Source organism: Bactrocera tryoni, chromosome 1 (assembly GCF_016617805.1).
Source record: "Bactrocera tryoni isolate S06 chromosome 1, CSIRO_BtryS06_freeze2, whole genome shotgun sequence".
NCBI classification, from domain to species: Eukaryota; Metazoa; Arthropoda; class Insecta; order Diptera; family Tephritidae; genus Bactrocera; species Bactrocera tryoni.
The window spans coordinates 16,811,309-16,826,282 of NC_052499.1; the positions used below are offsets into that span (position 1 = coordinate 16,811,309).

The window sequence follows — 14,974 nt, forward strand, 5'->3', positions numbered from 1 at the left end:
TTATCATAAATAACTGGGAATGGGGTAGGACTTCCCATTTGATTTTTTCCAGGTAGGTTTTATCGGGTTTGGTAACGTGAGGCCGAGAGTTGTCATGCAGCAGCATCATTTTTTAGTGCCTCTTCTAATATTGAGCTCATAAGGTACCCGAATGACCTGTTTCAGAATCATTCCCAGTGATCGTAGTCACTTTTAAATGGATTGGCAGTTGACTACCAATGCTGCTCTTCTTGCATTTGATACGGATCTTTATCGAGCAACGTCTCTAATTCATCGTCTTCGTAGGTTTTTGGCCTTCTGTTGAAGCAACTATGGCATGTTATTTCTTTTGGGGCATCACCGCCGTCAACTTTTTGGAGCTACCGATGTGCTTCAGCTTCTAATTGCTTTGACTGAAAGAAAAAAATCAACGCAATCCGTAAATCACGATGATTATTCGGCAAAAAATCTATCATACATTATTTGCATAATCACAAAGTCACGAATGTGGAAACGCAGCTTCTTTTCAGCTTAAAACACAAACACAATCTCTACATACTCTACTTTATTACGGTATATCATTTTCTTGTTTAGACTCTTTATTTTCTGGACCCTAAAAAGAGTTCAGTTCTTGTCTGTACCCATAATTTGTGTACGAAGATTGATCTCTAGTAATTGTAAGTCTTATTTGTTAGCAGCAAACTTATACTGCTTTGGGACAGTTATCATTGTAGATGAATAAGTAATAATGAATTCGAAAATGTAGACCTGATCCTGGGAACATTCTTTAAATAAGCAGCAGCTGAATCCGAATATGTAGACCAGACTCTGGCAACATTCCTCAAATAGGCAGCAACTGCGTCCGGATGCCTCAGGTCGTGGGAACGACTGATATTTGGAGAGCTTCTGAATTATGGCAGTTTTTTCGAAAATAATATGTTCTTCATCCGATCATGCACAATATTTAATAAATCCTGAACTCGCAATTCCTCAGCTTTTCTGAAGTACCGTCTAGTAGTTGTAGTTTTTTAGTTAGTATTTTCCATAAATTCCACTTTTTTAATAATTGGCTTAGCTGCTGTAAAAATATCATTTAATTTTCAGCATATTTATCTTTACAGTAGCCCGAGTGTTCGCCGTAATGTCGACTATTATAAAATTCGAAGAATTCCTCGGTTTGCCAAGTTTTTTCTGTTACAATATCGGCATTAAACTGAGGGGACCAAGCAATGGTTTCTGGCTAAAATTTTGGATGTATCTTACCTCCTTCAATTTGTTTCTAGCTGTCTCTGCTGAGTGTTATTACATCATCGTGACCATCAGGACGGACTTTACAGAAGCCATTATGACATTATCCTACGTTAGTTTCAATGTGGTTGCTTTTGTCAAGTGGTACTATCTCTATAACTATCAAACTGAAAGAAATGCGTTTTTCCAACGCCTGGAGGTGCTATTTCCGCATACGAAATCCGAACAAGAAAGCATAAAGTTGAGTAAATATTTTCGTTCGAATAAGTTGGCAACTCGAGGTTACACAATCAGTATTATGGTGCTCATTTGGGTCTACAACTTGTATACGATCTCGCAAAGTTTTATCTATACGAAACTGATGCATGTAGACATTGAACGTGTGCTACCCTATCAAGCTAAGTATCCGTGGGATTGGCACGATAACTGGACTTATTATCTTATTTATGTGACGCAGGGTATTGCTAGCTTTCATTCGACGTGCACCCAACTTGGCTACGATGTGTTGCTCTGCATCTTGTCCATACACCTGATCATGCATTACGATAACATTTCGCGAAGCTTGGAGGGATATCAAACGAAGTTTGCCGAAGTGCATGGCGTAGACAGCAGTAACGGTTTACCGCGATTGGCGTATGCGGCAGTGGAACTTAGAGCGGTTAAAGAGGATATCAAATTTATATCGAATATTGTGTCGTATCACAATGAATTGTTGAGGTTTGTAGTTATCAGAAAACTATCATGTAAAACAAGTTCATATATTTATTGTTTCTTTTTTCATTTACTAATTTACATGCGTCAGTTTGTCGATGTCGCTGAACAAGTTGTTTGGAGTTCCGCTTTTTGTAAACTTCTTCACATCGTCGGCGATTATTTGCTTTCTCAGCTTTCAAATGTCCGTTACCAGAGAAATTGACTTACTAATGAAGGTGGCGGTCTTCTTATTTTTCTCCGTAATGCAAGTGTATCTGATTTCTCATTTTGGACAATTGCTAAGCGATGCGGTGAGTAGACATTAGATTGTATTCGTATATGGTTTCGGCGAAAAGTAAGGTTAAAAATTGATCAATTTTCAATTGTCCCATAGAAGATTAAAATTAAAAAGCTTAATTTTATTTGTAACCCAAATCGGTTCCAGGAAAATGTGCACATATGTCCATAAAATCAAAAATATTCATAATATTTTGTAGTAGAGTTGCCACCTATCAAAAACTTGTCTATCGAGAAGAAGTGAGCTTTTCGGAATTACTTCAAAGTGCTTTGCTGTAAGAAAGCTTTGAGAATTTATTTTTTAAAGAGAGTTGCCACTTTTTCCAAAAATTTAAACAAAGTTGAAATTAATTAAAATAATAAAACTCAACATTTTTTTGACAACAGAGCCGCTCGTGGTTCCGGAAATGTCTTGAAACATGTATCGGTGTCAGAAAAGTACAGGATTCCAGACTTTAAAACTTTCTCAATAGTCAAAAATAAGGTTATGGTGAGTCTTAAAATGTTTTCCAACCACATTACTGCATTTCTTTACCCTTCTTTATTGGCGTAGACAACGCTTACGCGATTATAGCCGAGATTACAACAGCTCGCCAGTCTTTCTTCCTTATCGCTGTTTGGTGCCTATTGGCGATTCCAAGGGTAGCTAGGTCCTTCTCCACTTGGTCTTTTTAACGAAGTTGAGGTCTTCCGCTTCCTCTGCTTCCCCCGGTGGGTACTGCGTAGAATACTGTCAGAGCAGGAGTGTTTTCATCCATTCTTACGGCATGACCTAGCCAGAGTAACCACTGTCTCTTAATTCACTGAACTATGTCCGTGTCGTTGTATATTTATCACGTATAACTCACCGTTCCATCGACTGCGGTATTCGTCCATGTCAATGCGCAAGGGTCCATACATCTTCCGCAGAACCTTTATCCCGAAAACTCGTAACGCCGACTCATCAGATGTTGTCGACCATGCCTCTGCACCATATAGCAGGACGGGGATGATGTGCGGCTTGTAGAGTTTGGTTTTTGTTCGCCGAGAGAGGACTTCACTTTTCTACATTGGATTTCTAAGCTGGTATTGTTGTTGGTGTTCACGATAAACGATATTATCTACGACTTCAAGCTTTTAACTTTCAACAGTGAGTCAAGTCGCGAAAGCGATGATGGGTTGCTTGATGACAGGAGATATTTCGTCTTGCCCTCATTCACAACTAGACCTATACGATTCGCTTCCTTATCCAGTCTGTAGAAAGTAGAACTAACGGCGCGGTTGTTAAGGCCAATGATAGCTCAAATGGGATGTAGTGGGTTGTAATGGACTATAGTCAAGTTTCTGAGTATGCAGTTACGGGCGTAGGGCTATACTGAATTCTTGCGTTTTCGGCTCGCACCCTAGAAAAGTGAGCAACCCTTGTATACGATGCAGTAACCAATCTGTTTGGAACCTGGAGAGATAAAGCTTCAGCGGAGCCACTCCGACTTTTCGATTTAAAGGATCACAGAAGTCTAATTGCAGTATATGTTCACCAGTGGTGCGGCTGCGAGCGGTATTCGGTCGTGAAGCAAGGGCTCGTTATATAAATGTGTACAAAATGTTATACTACTCGTCTGTCGAGGTTGTACGCTGGGTTTGGAACCCGGCACGTAGAAACCACTCTCAATGAAAAAGAGACAACAGCCTCGGCTTAAAGACTTCATTTTTTACTGCAGGCTTACCAACCGTTAGTATCCGAACCTTCTCTACTTTCATGTGACACTTCCCCTTGATCTGTGTTGCTCATTCTCATTATACTCAGTGATAAATTCTAGGTACTTAAATGAGTGTCACAGCGGGTAGGATCTCTTTATCCTTCATAAAGCCGGTGATTTTTCAACTTAACGTTTATGGTACAGTTTTAACTTTAAATATTTTCCATCTTCCAGAGTACAAATGTGGCAAGTGCTGCATATTTTCAGGATTGGTCTTACGCCGATGTTCGTTTTCAGAAAATGACAATATTGGTGGCTGCACGTGCACAGGAGCCGGCTGCTTTGAAGGCAACAAACCTCATAACCATCTCATTGGACACCATGACAGTTGTGAGCGTTAAACTAAAGCCAATAACCGCTTATAGATCGTGTATTTTGGAATAACTTTCGCTGAATCTGTCTCTTTCTTACTCTCTTTGTAGATCATACAAATGTCTTATAAATTCTTCACAGTCTTACGTACAATGTATGGTGATTAATTTTTGTTGCGGAAACCGCTGAGCTCGAATTATATTATTATATAACAGCTGTAATAACCATGTCTAAGTGAATAATGTTAGTAACTGTAGTTCTATTTAAAAAAATACTAAATAAAGTGTTTGAAATTAGAATAATGTTAGGATATAATGCCTCCTCTACGTGTGCGTACTCTACGCTTGTGGAATAAAATATCGTCTTTATTGTGAAAAGGATATGGTGCTTGAAAATCGTTAGGCAAGTGTTAGAGAGATGGCAATAGAGGTTAACATCTCTCACAATTCCGTTCGAATGATTTTCGGGAATATTTTGGGTATGAAACGCATTCTTGCCCGACTCGCCCAGATAAAGCTGAATTTTTTTCAAAAAATAATAGCGTAAACAAGTCTCTTTGGACATGCGGGATCGTGCGAATTCCGAACCCATATTCATGGAGAGCATTATAAAAACCAATGAGATGTGGATTAATGAGTTTGACATGCAAACAAGTCAACAATAATCGGTATGGAGTGAAAAGATTTAGACGAAACAAAAAAAAACCATGGCAAAACCGTTCAAAAATCAAGATAGTGCTCTTGGTTTTCGATATTCCTGGTTTGCTGCATCCTCAATTTGAGCCGGAGAAACTGACGGTCAATAAGAAGTTCTAATTGGTCGTATTAGCTCGTTTGCGTGAGAATGTCCGTCGCAAACGGCCGGAAATGTGGAAGAACAATTCTTAGATTTTCTCCTTCTTTACTGGCGTAGACAACGCTTACGCGGTTATAGCCGAGTTAACAACAGCGTGCCAGTCGTTGCTTCTTTTCGCAATGTGGCCTCAATTGGAGATTCCAAGGTCCCAGGTCCTTCTCCATCTGGTCTTTCCAACGGAGTGAAGGTCTTCCTCTAACTCTGCTTACCTTGGCGGATATTGCATCTAATTCGGTAGTGTTTTCGTTCATTCGGACGACATGACTTAGCCAGCGCAGCCGCTGCCACTCAATTCGGTGAATGCGGTATTTGCCGTGGCCAATGCCCAAAGAACCATAAATCTTCCGCAGAACCTTTCTCTCGAAAACTCGTAAGTTCAACTCGTCAGTTGTTGTTATCGTCCATGCCTCGACACCATATAGCAGGAGGGAAATAATGAGCGACTTATAGAGTTTTTATCGAGAGCACTTGACTTCTCAATTATCTACTTAGTTCGAAGTAGGATCTGTTGGCAAGAGTTATTCTGAGTTGGATTTCGAGGATGACATTATTGTTGCTCTTAATACGGGTTCCAAGATAGACGAAATTATCTACGACTTCGAAGTTATCACTATCAACATTTGTTATCACTTATTTGTTGCTGACAGGAGATATTTCGTCTTGCCATCTTGGATTTTACGCCATGATAATGTACCATGTACCGAATTTAAAGCCAAAACCGCAATGAATACCATCTATCAACCACCGTATTCACCAGATTTGTCACCGTGTGATTTTTTCTTGTTCCCCAAACTGAAATTGCCGCTCCGTGGAATCTGGTTTCAGGCGATCGAAGAGTTAAACAAAATACGCTGGAGGAACTGAAGGTCATCCCAAAAAGTGCTTATGAAAAGTGTTTTGAGGACTGGAAAAATTGTTGGCATAAGTGTATTACCTCTGGTGGGGATTACATTGAAGGCGACAATATTATTATTGATGAACAATCAAATATTCTGCTTTATTGCATTTACAATTTCCGGGTTACATTGTAAACTGCTTTGCCAACTGGTGTGCAGTTATTATTAGTTTTTTGTACGTGTGCCTATTTGGCAAACAGGTTTATATAATAATTGCCGTTTTTACTGATTGTCAGTCAGTGCCAAGCAATGAAGTCGTGAAGACGGTTTTTCTTTGAGTTGAATTTTGTTCACAAAGTATGTAAGTGCAGAGCTGTATTTATTGAGTTTCGCATTTAATAAGAAGATATTTCTTCTTGTGGTGAAGTCTTTTAGAACCGCCTTCGCTGGATTTCCTTGTACACAAATCTTGCTTATTGCACAGTGAGTTTCCTTGAGGGTATTTGTTAAATTTATTAAATTAATTCAATCATAAGTAGCCTAGGCTTACCTTTGTGCTTGCATATATTTATGTGTGGCACTGGGTGTGGTCCTTTGTATAATAACCACATAATTGTATATTATTAGCTCGATCTAATGAATGTTTACATTAAATTTTGTTGCAAGCATATACTTACAGCAGCGCATGGACATATGTACAATGTATTTTATACATACGTACACGCACCTATGTAGCAGGCTTCAAACTGTGGCATGCTACACACTCACTGGTCAATGAAATACGGTAATGAGCTGTGTGTATATAATTTTCGGCTGAATATTAAATGTTAACATTTAAAGCTCTAAAGACTCTGAATGTCGCTGCGTTGTTGTTGCTGGGCATAAATTTGGATTTTGTTGAGCTATAAAAGCTATGAGCGCAAGTCAAGTTGTAATGCATTCTTGTGGCTTAACTCAAAGCGTTGACTAATTTAATGAAGTGATTTTGATTGAAACATTTGTGGTTTAGAACAGTGAAGTATGGCACATAAGTCAATATATAGTTGTTTCAGTTAATATTAGTGATTGTTTTAATGCAGCTAATTTTGTAAATAAGACAGGGGGATTATTTAGCAAAAGCTTTCAGTACAGCGTCAAGTGAAAACCGGAAAAAAATGTTAACTTTGGCTGCACCTAATCCTATACGGGCGCATTTTTGATAGCATAAAAGGGTATACAAGATCGTTTATTTGATTTTAATCGGTCATTCTAAATGCTCTAACGGTCCGCTCAGAATAATTTTTTCGGAGGTTATTGCGTTGCTTTAATTCATATCCTATGCCAAATTTTCTAACGATTCCTTTGTCAAATAAAAAAATATTCCATACGAGTACTAAAGTTAAAAGTGTCGGTTTATATGACTGCTGTATGCTATAGTAGTCCGATCTGATTAATATTTTCGAAAACTATAGAGATACCTGTGATAATAACCTATGCCAAATTTATTGAAGATAACTTGTCTGATAAAAAAGTCTTCCATACGAGAACTTGAGTTGGATCGCTCAGTTTGTAGGGCAGCTATATGTTAAAGAAGACCGATCTGAACAATTTTTTAGAAAATAGTAGTAGTGTCTCAGGTAGTAACCTATGTCAAATTTCGTTTTGATACTTTGTCAAATATAAAAGTTTTCTATACAAGGACTTGAGTTGGATTGGTCAGTTTGTATGGAAGCTATATGTTATAGCAGACTGATCTGAAAAAATTCTTCCAAATGTATAGTGGTGCCTCAGGTAGTTATCCATGCAAAGTTTTGTGACGATATCTGGTCAAATAGAAAAGTTATATGCTATAGTTATCTGCTATTGGTAGTTCCAAAAAATGTGCAGCTTCTAGGTGAGAAAAGAATATGTGTAAGATTTCAAGACGATATCTCAAAAACTGAGGGACTACTTCGAGTATATACAAGCAGACAGTGGGACGTGGCTGAATTGAACCAGCTCCTCACGGTGATGATTTAATTATTACGAACGTCGTGGAAATTTTAATATACCCTTCAAAGTATAATTATTCTTCTTCTTTACTGGCGAAGACACATAACGCTAGTCGTTGCTTCTTTTCGCAACCTAGCGCCGATTGGAAATTCCAAGCGAAGCCAGGTCCTTCTCCACCTGGTCCTTCCAACGGAGTGGAGGTCTTCCTCTTCCTCTGCTTCTCTCGGCGGGTATTGTAACGAATAATACTTTCAGAGGTGGAGTGTTTTCGTCCATACATACGACATGACCAAGCCAGTGCAGCCGCAGTCTCTTACTTCGCTGAACTATGTCAATGCCGTCGTATATCTAATGCAGCTTATCGTTCCGTCGATTGCGATATTCGCCATGGCCAACGCGCAAAGGACCATAAATCTTTCGCAGAACTTTTCTCTCGAAAACCCGTAACGTCGACTCATCAGCATAGCATATCATACAGCAGGGCGAGAATAATGAGGGACTTATAGAGTTTGGTTTTTGTTCGTCGAGAAAGGACTTTGCTTCTCAATTGCCTACTCAGTCCAAAGTATCACCTGTTGGTAAGAGTTATTCTGCATGGGACTTCGAGGCTGGCATTGGTGTTGTTGTTAATACTGGTCCCAAGATAGACGAAATTATCTACGATTTCGAAGTTATGAAGTTATGATATGTTGGAGCCAAGTTGCTAGTGCGACGACTATTTGTCTGATGACAGAAGATATTTCGTCTTGCCGCCTTTCACTACAAGACCCATTTGCTACACTTCCATATCCATTCTGTAGAAATCAGAACTAACCGCGCGATTGTGGAGACCAATGATACCAATATCTTATAGAAGATGGTACCTACTCTATTTAGTGCTGCAGCTGGAATTATTTTCTCCAAGAGTTTATTGAAGAAATGGTAAGAAAGGGAGTCGCCTTATTAGAAAACTCATTTGGTATCGAACGGCTCGGAGAGGTCCTTCCCGATCCTGACGGAGCTTTTAATCTTTCCAAAAGTTATTATGTGAAACAACAGCAAAGTTATACAGATCATCTTAGCGTCAGTGTATTCAGACAACCGCTTTAACGTTGCGTCATCGCAAGCTAATCGATTATACCACTCTGTTTTATTTATACCAATTCTTTATGCTGAGATGATGCCGCGCATGCAATTCTTCAAATAATATTTAAGCACTCAACTGCCTGTTTTATGACAAATCTCATTAGACCAAGCAAATAAAAATTATGTTTCATTTTCAGAAATTATTTCCAAAAACAAATTACAACAATTTACTTTGTATATTTTTTATACTTTTAGTGTTCTAACGGGGAGTCTTATCTAATATGTCAAACATTATACGCTTCGAAACCTTCTTGCGTATACCCAGCTTCTTTTATCGCAGCGTTGGCGTTGACCTATGGAACACTAATAGCGGTCCGCTACAGAGTGCAGTCTTCTACATCAGCTTGTTTAATGTTAATGTCTGGCTACTTTCGGAGTTGATCTTTGCAGTTTTAATGTTCACTAAGAACTTCATACAGGCAACCATGACGCTCTCATATGCCGGTTTTGTGCTCGTCGGCTCCATAAAAATGTACTTTATGTGGCGTAAGAAAGCAGAGATGACACGCTTCCTGCAGCTCATGAACACCATCTTTCCACGCACAGAATCGCAGCAGAAAATGATGAACTTGCGAAGCCACTTGCGTCAATGTACGATTGTAATGAGCGCCTTTGCACTGATCTTCATGATACTGATTTGGACCTACAATCTCTATCCGTATATGCAACGGCAAATCTACGATCGTTGGTTGCAAGTGCGCATCGTCAACAAAACACTGCCCTATGAGAGCTATATCCCTTGGAATTGGCATGATCATTGGACTTTCTATCTTTACTACACCTTGCAAAGCATCGCCGGCTATCATTCGGCATCGGGACAGATTGCTAGTGATTTGGTGTTATGTGCCATGGCGACGCAAATTATTATGCATTATGAGTACGTTGCACAGCGGATCGCTGAGTATCAGCCGCAAGCTTTGAGAGCGCCGAGACTTGATGGGATGGAGAGCGAGACATACCGCAAGGATATGAAGTTTCTCTGCGACATAATTGGTTATCACGCCAATGTTTTGAGGTAAGTGCGATTCTTGTTATTACCAATGTATTCGGGTTTTCGTAATTTTACTGATTTCCAGTTTATCGGACATCATGAATGAGGTATTAGGTGTGCCACTTTTGGTGAATTTTATGACTTCGTCATTTGTAATTTGCTTTGTCGGCTTTCAAATGACTATGGGCGCCGAACCGGACTATATGGTTAAGCTATTCCTTTTCCTCTTTTCATCGCTGATTCAAATCTATTTAATTTGTCATTACGGTCAGCAGCTGATCGATGCGGTGAGTTGAAGAACATAAAATTTATATTGAAACATTATTTCAGACCTTTAAAAATTAGGTTAGGTTATACTTATTGGCTGTCACGCAATAGAAAAACTTACTGGTACTTTGACTTGCCAGCTCTTTAAGTGATGTTTGATATTTATTTTGATACTTCAACTAATTCTTTCAACTGCGAAACACGGCGGTATCTAAGATGAATTCTAGATAAGGTGGGACGGAAGTAGGTAAGGTGTTTCAAGGTATCGCTTATGCTTTTTCCCTTATCTTGCTTCTAATAATCAAAGCTCTGGCTCTTATTTGATGCCTTTGTCGGATATTTATATCAGACTTATTGTCTGTTTAATAGACCCGCGGTCTTCGAAGGCACTGAAAGTAGATTTGTCGAGATTTTAAAGTTATGCTTATAAGTAAATTTTGAATGTCGAATTTTGAATAAGAAATACTATGTACATATAGTCAATATTCACTTGAAACATATGTATATCATGAATAATTTCAGTTAAACCCTGCTATAATAACTTACTTCGCCTGTTCGAGGGTGCTTAAATAATTCCTTGTCTGACAAATCTCGATATTTCAGAATTGTTCTCGAAATACGTTAAACAAATATGTATCATCAACTATTCCTTGGAACTTTTATATAGAGCTAATTTGAAGATCGAAAAACTTTTTAGCACTTAGGGTTTTTGTAATAGCCTCCATATCTTCAATAGGTCTCTTCTGTCCCGAATTTTTGGGCAGGATTTTTCCATGATGTTTTATATATTTCTTGCAAATCTATTCATAGAGTAACAACGTATCTCGAGCCGTTTACAATCACGGTTGGGTCCATTCGCATGTCCATTATCAACGTATGTTGGTGTTAGTGACCGCACGAGCTCAAAAGCCAGCAATGTTAAAGGCTACAAGCTTTGTACGTATCTCTCGTGGCACTTTAACTGATGTGAGTATTTTGAAGAAGGAAGAAAATTAAAATTTAAGTTGTGTTAAAATTTTTTTAAGTTATTGACATCTTATAATATTATTTTATCCACACTCACTAAATCCACAGTGACCGTACTTACAAACTGGACGAAGGAGTACAGACTGAATCTTAATATACGATTTTTGGTGTTAGATTGGACGGCCTGTGTCCTCTACTCTTCATAGGACCGTTGTTGGTAACATACAAGGCAATTAACCGGCAAGTCATAAACTACGCTACACCTATATGGTCGCCTCAGTGCAGTGAAAAGCTTCAGACGTGTCAAAATACTGCACTCTGAATAATTGTAGAATGTCTCTTGATGTAGTCGGTTGAACAATTATATGTATAGTGCTGCTCGCATGATTCCGATTCAGGAACATAATGAACTCTTCTTTAAGAAGTTTCTCGTGAGATATTTTCGCTGAAACTATCCCTGTGGTCGTAGGATTGATGCGAAGCCACCTCGTAAAAAAATCAAGAGATTTTTGATTGATTATACGAGTATCACCGACCTCGCACAGTGCGCCGACCAGACTTTGGATATAATGAATTTTAGGTACGCACTTGACGAAGAACTTGAGTTACAACGAGAATGTAGAACGACTCTTGCGCAACTTCGTTCTGGATATTATAACAGGTTCAACCTTAACTTATCCAGAAGCGACCCCGACATACCAAATATATGTTCAGCACGAAATGAGTCCTCGCATGACCCTAACCACCAAGCGAACCACACTTATTTAATACCCCTCTATCTGGGTGCCATTAAAACGATGTGATCGCTCTTCGAAAACATGGATCTTTAAGTCTTTTAACAAGTACTGTGAAGCTTCCGACTCCAGGTTTCAGAATCGGAAGTTTGCACAAACTGCTAGACTCATGTTGAATAAGTGCTTCTTAAGCTTAAAATGGCTAGTGTAGAATGCGACAGGTAGCCGGAATTTAATACTCAGGAGATTGAATACATTTTTAAACCTCTTCAGTCAGTTTTACCCGACCATTTGCAACTTGGACTGCGCATGCCTTGGAGTTATTGCAAATACTTCTCCCTGCAGAGCTGCTCCTTAGTGGTATGAGGACCAACCGCCATACAGGGTTCAGGTTTCACCGTGCTGGAAGATGCTGAGTGGGCAAGCTCGTCAGCCAATTTATTCCCGGCTATATGTTTGTGACTTGCCACAGAGATAAGGTGCACTCGATTACGACCTGATAGGCTGTTCAGCCGTTCTATGGATTCCTACACCAGTCGCGATTTAATCTCTTAAGGAGAGATCGCTTTAAGTGCTGCTTGGCTATCTCTGCATATGGCGTTGTAGGTTAAGTTCCACACGCCGACTTATATCTAAGGTTTCTGCTTGGAGGATGCTCGAAAACTATGGTATGGAGAGTTTGATAGGTAGTCTTGTAACTTGTGCATAAATTACCTCCGACATTTTTGAGTCATCTGTTTATCATTGATTGTGCTATTCCTTAGTAGTAGGTCGAGAGTGGAATCATTCCATATAGCCTTGCTGCCAAGGGTAACTCTAAACTTCCTTGTGAAGCTTACTGTTTTGGTAATACTGTCCCTTGGTAGATTAGTTAGTGGTATTTCATTACATAGAACATTTTCTCTACGAAACCCTTCTGCTGTCATTCGAAGCGTTGCATATTTGGCTGCTTGGTTGATTACTAGGTGAAGCGGTGTGAGTTCCAGCATAACCTTCAATACTACCGTCGGGCACGTAAGCATTGCACCCGATGCGCAGATGAAGACAAGTCCCGGCAGCTTCGATTGTTGATGTTCTATCAAATTCTGCAATGTTTTAGAAGACCAAGCCACTGCCCCATACCTAATCATCGGTTTCACGATCAGGGTGTACATTCATCTGATAATCTTTGACTTGCAGCTCCAGGTTTTCAAGTCGATTGCACACCATAAGTGCTATTGTAGCCTTGACTATGATCAGGTGCACATGCAACTTCCACCGAAGAGTGGAATCTAGAGTGAGACTAAGATATTTGATCACATTAGTCATCTCTATCTCTCTGCCATCTAGGGATAAGTAATTGATGCCGTGCAGAAACCTTTGTCTAGTGAAAGGGACGATGGTCGTTTTCGAGGGGTTGATGTTCCTTCCAACCACGCTGCATCATCCCTTTGACAGACTCAATCCTCTTGACACCATATCACAGCAAGTATCCTCGAATTTACCCCTAGCTAATATAAAAATGTCATCCGCATATCATTAATAGCGGATCCCATTGTTAGTTCGGAAAGGTCATCTATGACTAAGCTCCATAATAAAGGGGATAGGACACCACCATGAGGGCCACTGTGTGGTACTGCCACTTTTCTTTTCTTTAGAGCTTGTCAAAAGCATCTTCGATATCTAGGAAGGCGCATAGCATCCCTACTTTACCATACAACGAACTTTGCATCCGAATTTAATTGGTGCAGAGCAGTATTATTTGACCTACCTGCTCTGTAAGCATTCTGATTCGTCTGTAACCATATAATCGATTGTTCCGATTTGAGACTTTGTTCTGACTTATTCTTAGTTTAAGTTTCCTAGTAAAGTCTGCAAGACTTTTACTTCGATGAATTGTTGTGCTGATGTTGGAAATTATCGATATAAATTGACCATATAGTACAGTGTTTCATGTTATCGACTGACCATTTAGTACAGTTTGTCATGTTATCGATATTTTTTTGTTTCTCATTTTCTAATTTCTTTCTATAGATTTCTATATTTGTTTAAAATTTTCTTTTTGTTTTTTAATTTCTTGTCTGCGGTGTCCTCTGTGCTGTGCGAATTTTTTTCACTCGCTCAAAATGCCATATTTATCGATAACTTTTTTCTTGCAGATAATGCAAATTTCCTATAAATTCTTCACACTCGTCCGCACAATGTACAGTAATTAAAGTCATTGTTGTTGCGAATGCTACTGCTGCTTTCGTTGTTGTTGCTGCGGTTTTTGTAATTTGAACGTGTTTGTAACTGTATGTAAATGATGGCCACAGCTGTTCGCATGACAAATTAGGAATTCAATATGCATTCGGAATATTAGCATTTGTACTCCGCCTGGAATACCAGCGACACATGCAAATTTAATGAAATTTTAATTAAAACCAACCGTGACTGAAGTGTAAACAGAATGTATAAATTATGAACTGCAATTAAAGTGAACAGCAAAATAAGTTTCCATTGAAAAACCTGACCAAACCCAGCGCTTAGGCTTGGAATTTGGTGTAATGGGATAAAAAGAGACAATAGAAAAAAGGAAAAAAATATTTTAAATTAAAATAGTTCATTTCACATGTATTGGTGGCAGTCTATAAGTAAAAACAATGAAAACCCAAATATACGCGCATCCTCTATATAAATATAGAATTTTTACGTCTCCTTGAGGCCACCTTTCATACATTCGATTTTCCATTTTTCGATTACGCAACATTCAATTGCATTTCCGTTGACAAACAACCATTTTGAATTGTTAGCTTAGTTAGCGTTTTCGTATTTTCATCACCCTTTGTTTTGTCGCGCCAAATCCGTTACGTAACTGTTACTACTATATATGGTTCGTAACCTAATTCCACTGTGGAATTAGTTTCAATTTTTAATTTCACTTTACATGCCAAACTCCAACAAATACACACACATGCGCAACGCTGTCAAAATTTGCTACCT

General features: G+C 38.9%; 1 protein-coding gene across 2 annotated transcripts; it reads left to right on the forward strand.

Moving 5' to 3' along the window:
• The first annotated feature begins 1,110 nt into the window (after positions 1-1,110).
• Positions 1,111-14,445, forward strand: LOC120782189 (odorant receptor 85c). 2 transcript variants are annotated; one of them, XM_040114332.1, is made up of 5 exons: positions 6,305-6,442; positions 9,251-10,070; positions 10,132-10,333; positions 11,124-11,279; positions 14,152-14,445. In XM_040114332.1, the coding sequence occupies exons 2-5, from the start codon at positions 9,277-9,279 to the stop codon at positions 14,206-14,208; spliced, it is 1,209 nt and encodes a 402-aa protein (XP_039970266.1). In that variant the 5' UTR covers positions 6,305-6,442; positions 9,251-9,276; the 3' UTR covers positions 14,209-14,445. The 2 variants fall into 2 exon arrangements, with proteins under 2 accessions (XP_039970265.1, XP_039970266.1); XM_040114331.1 differs by lacking the exons at positions 6,305-6,442; positions 9,251-10,070; positions 10,132-10,333; positions 11,124-11,279; positions 14,152-14,445 and adding exons at positions 1,111-1,944; positions 2,030-2,231; positions 4,131-4,286; positions 4,379-4,459.
• Positions 14,446-14,974: the final 529 nt, after the last annotated feature.

Coding starts and splice junctions, on each gene's coding strand:
- LOC120782189 (XM_040114331.1), top strand. CDS start 1,121: ATGTCGACTATTATAAAATTCGAAGAATTCCTCGGTTTGCCAAGTTTT. Junction 1,945..2,029: donor TATCACAATGAATTGTTGAG/GTTTGTAGTTAT, acceptor TACATGCGTCAG/TTTGTCGATGTCGCTGAACA. Junction 4,287..4,378: donor CATTGGACACCATGACAGTT/GTGAGCGTTAAA, acceptor CTCTCTTTGTAG/ATCATACAAATGTCTTATAA.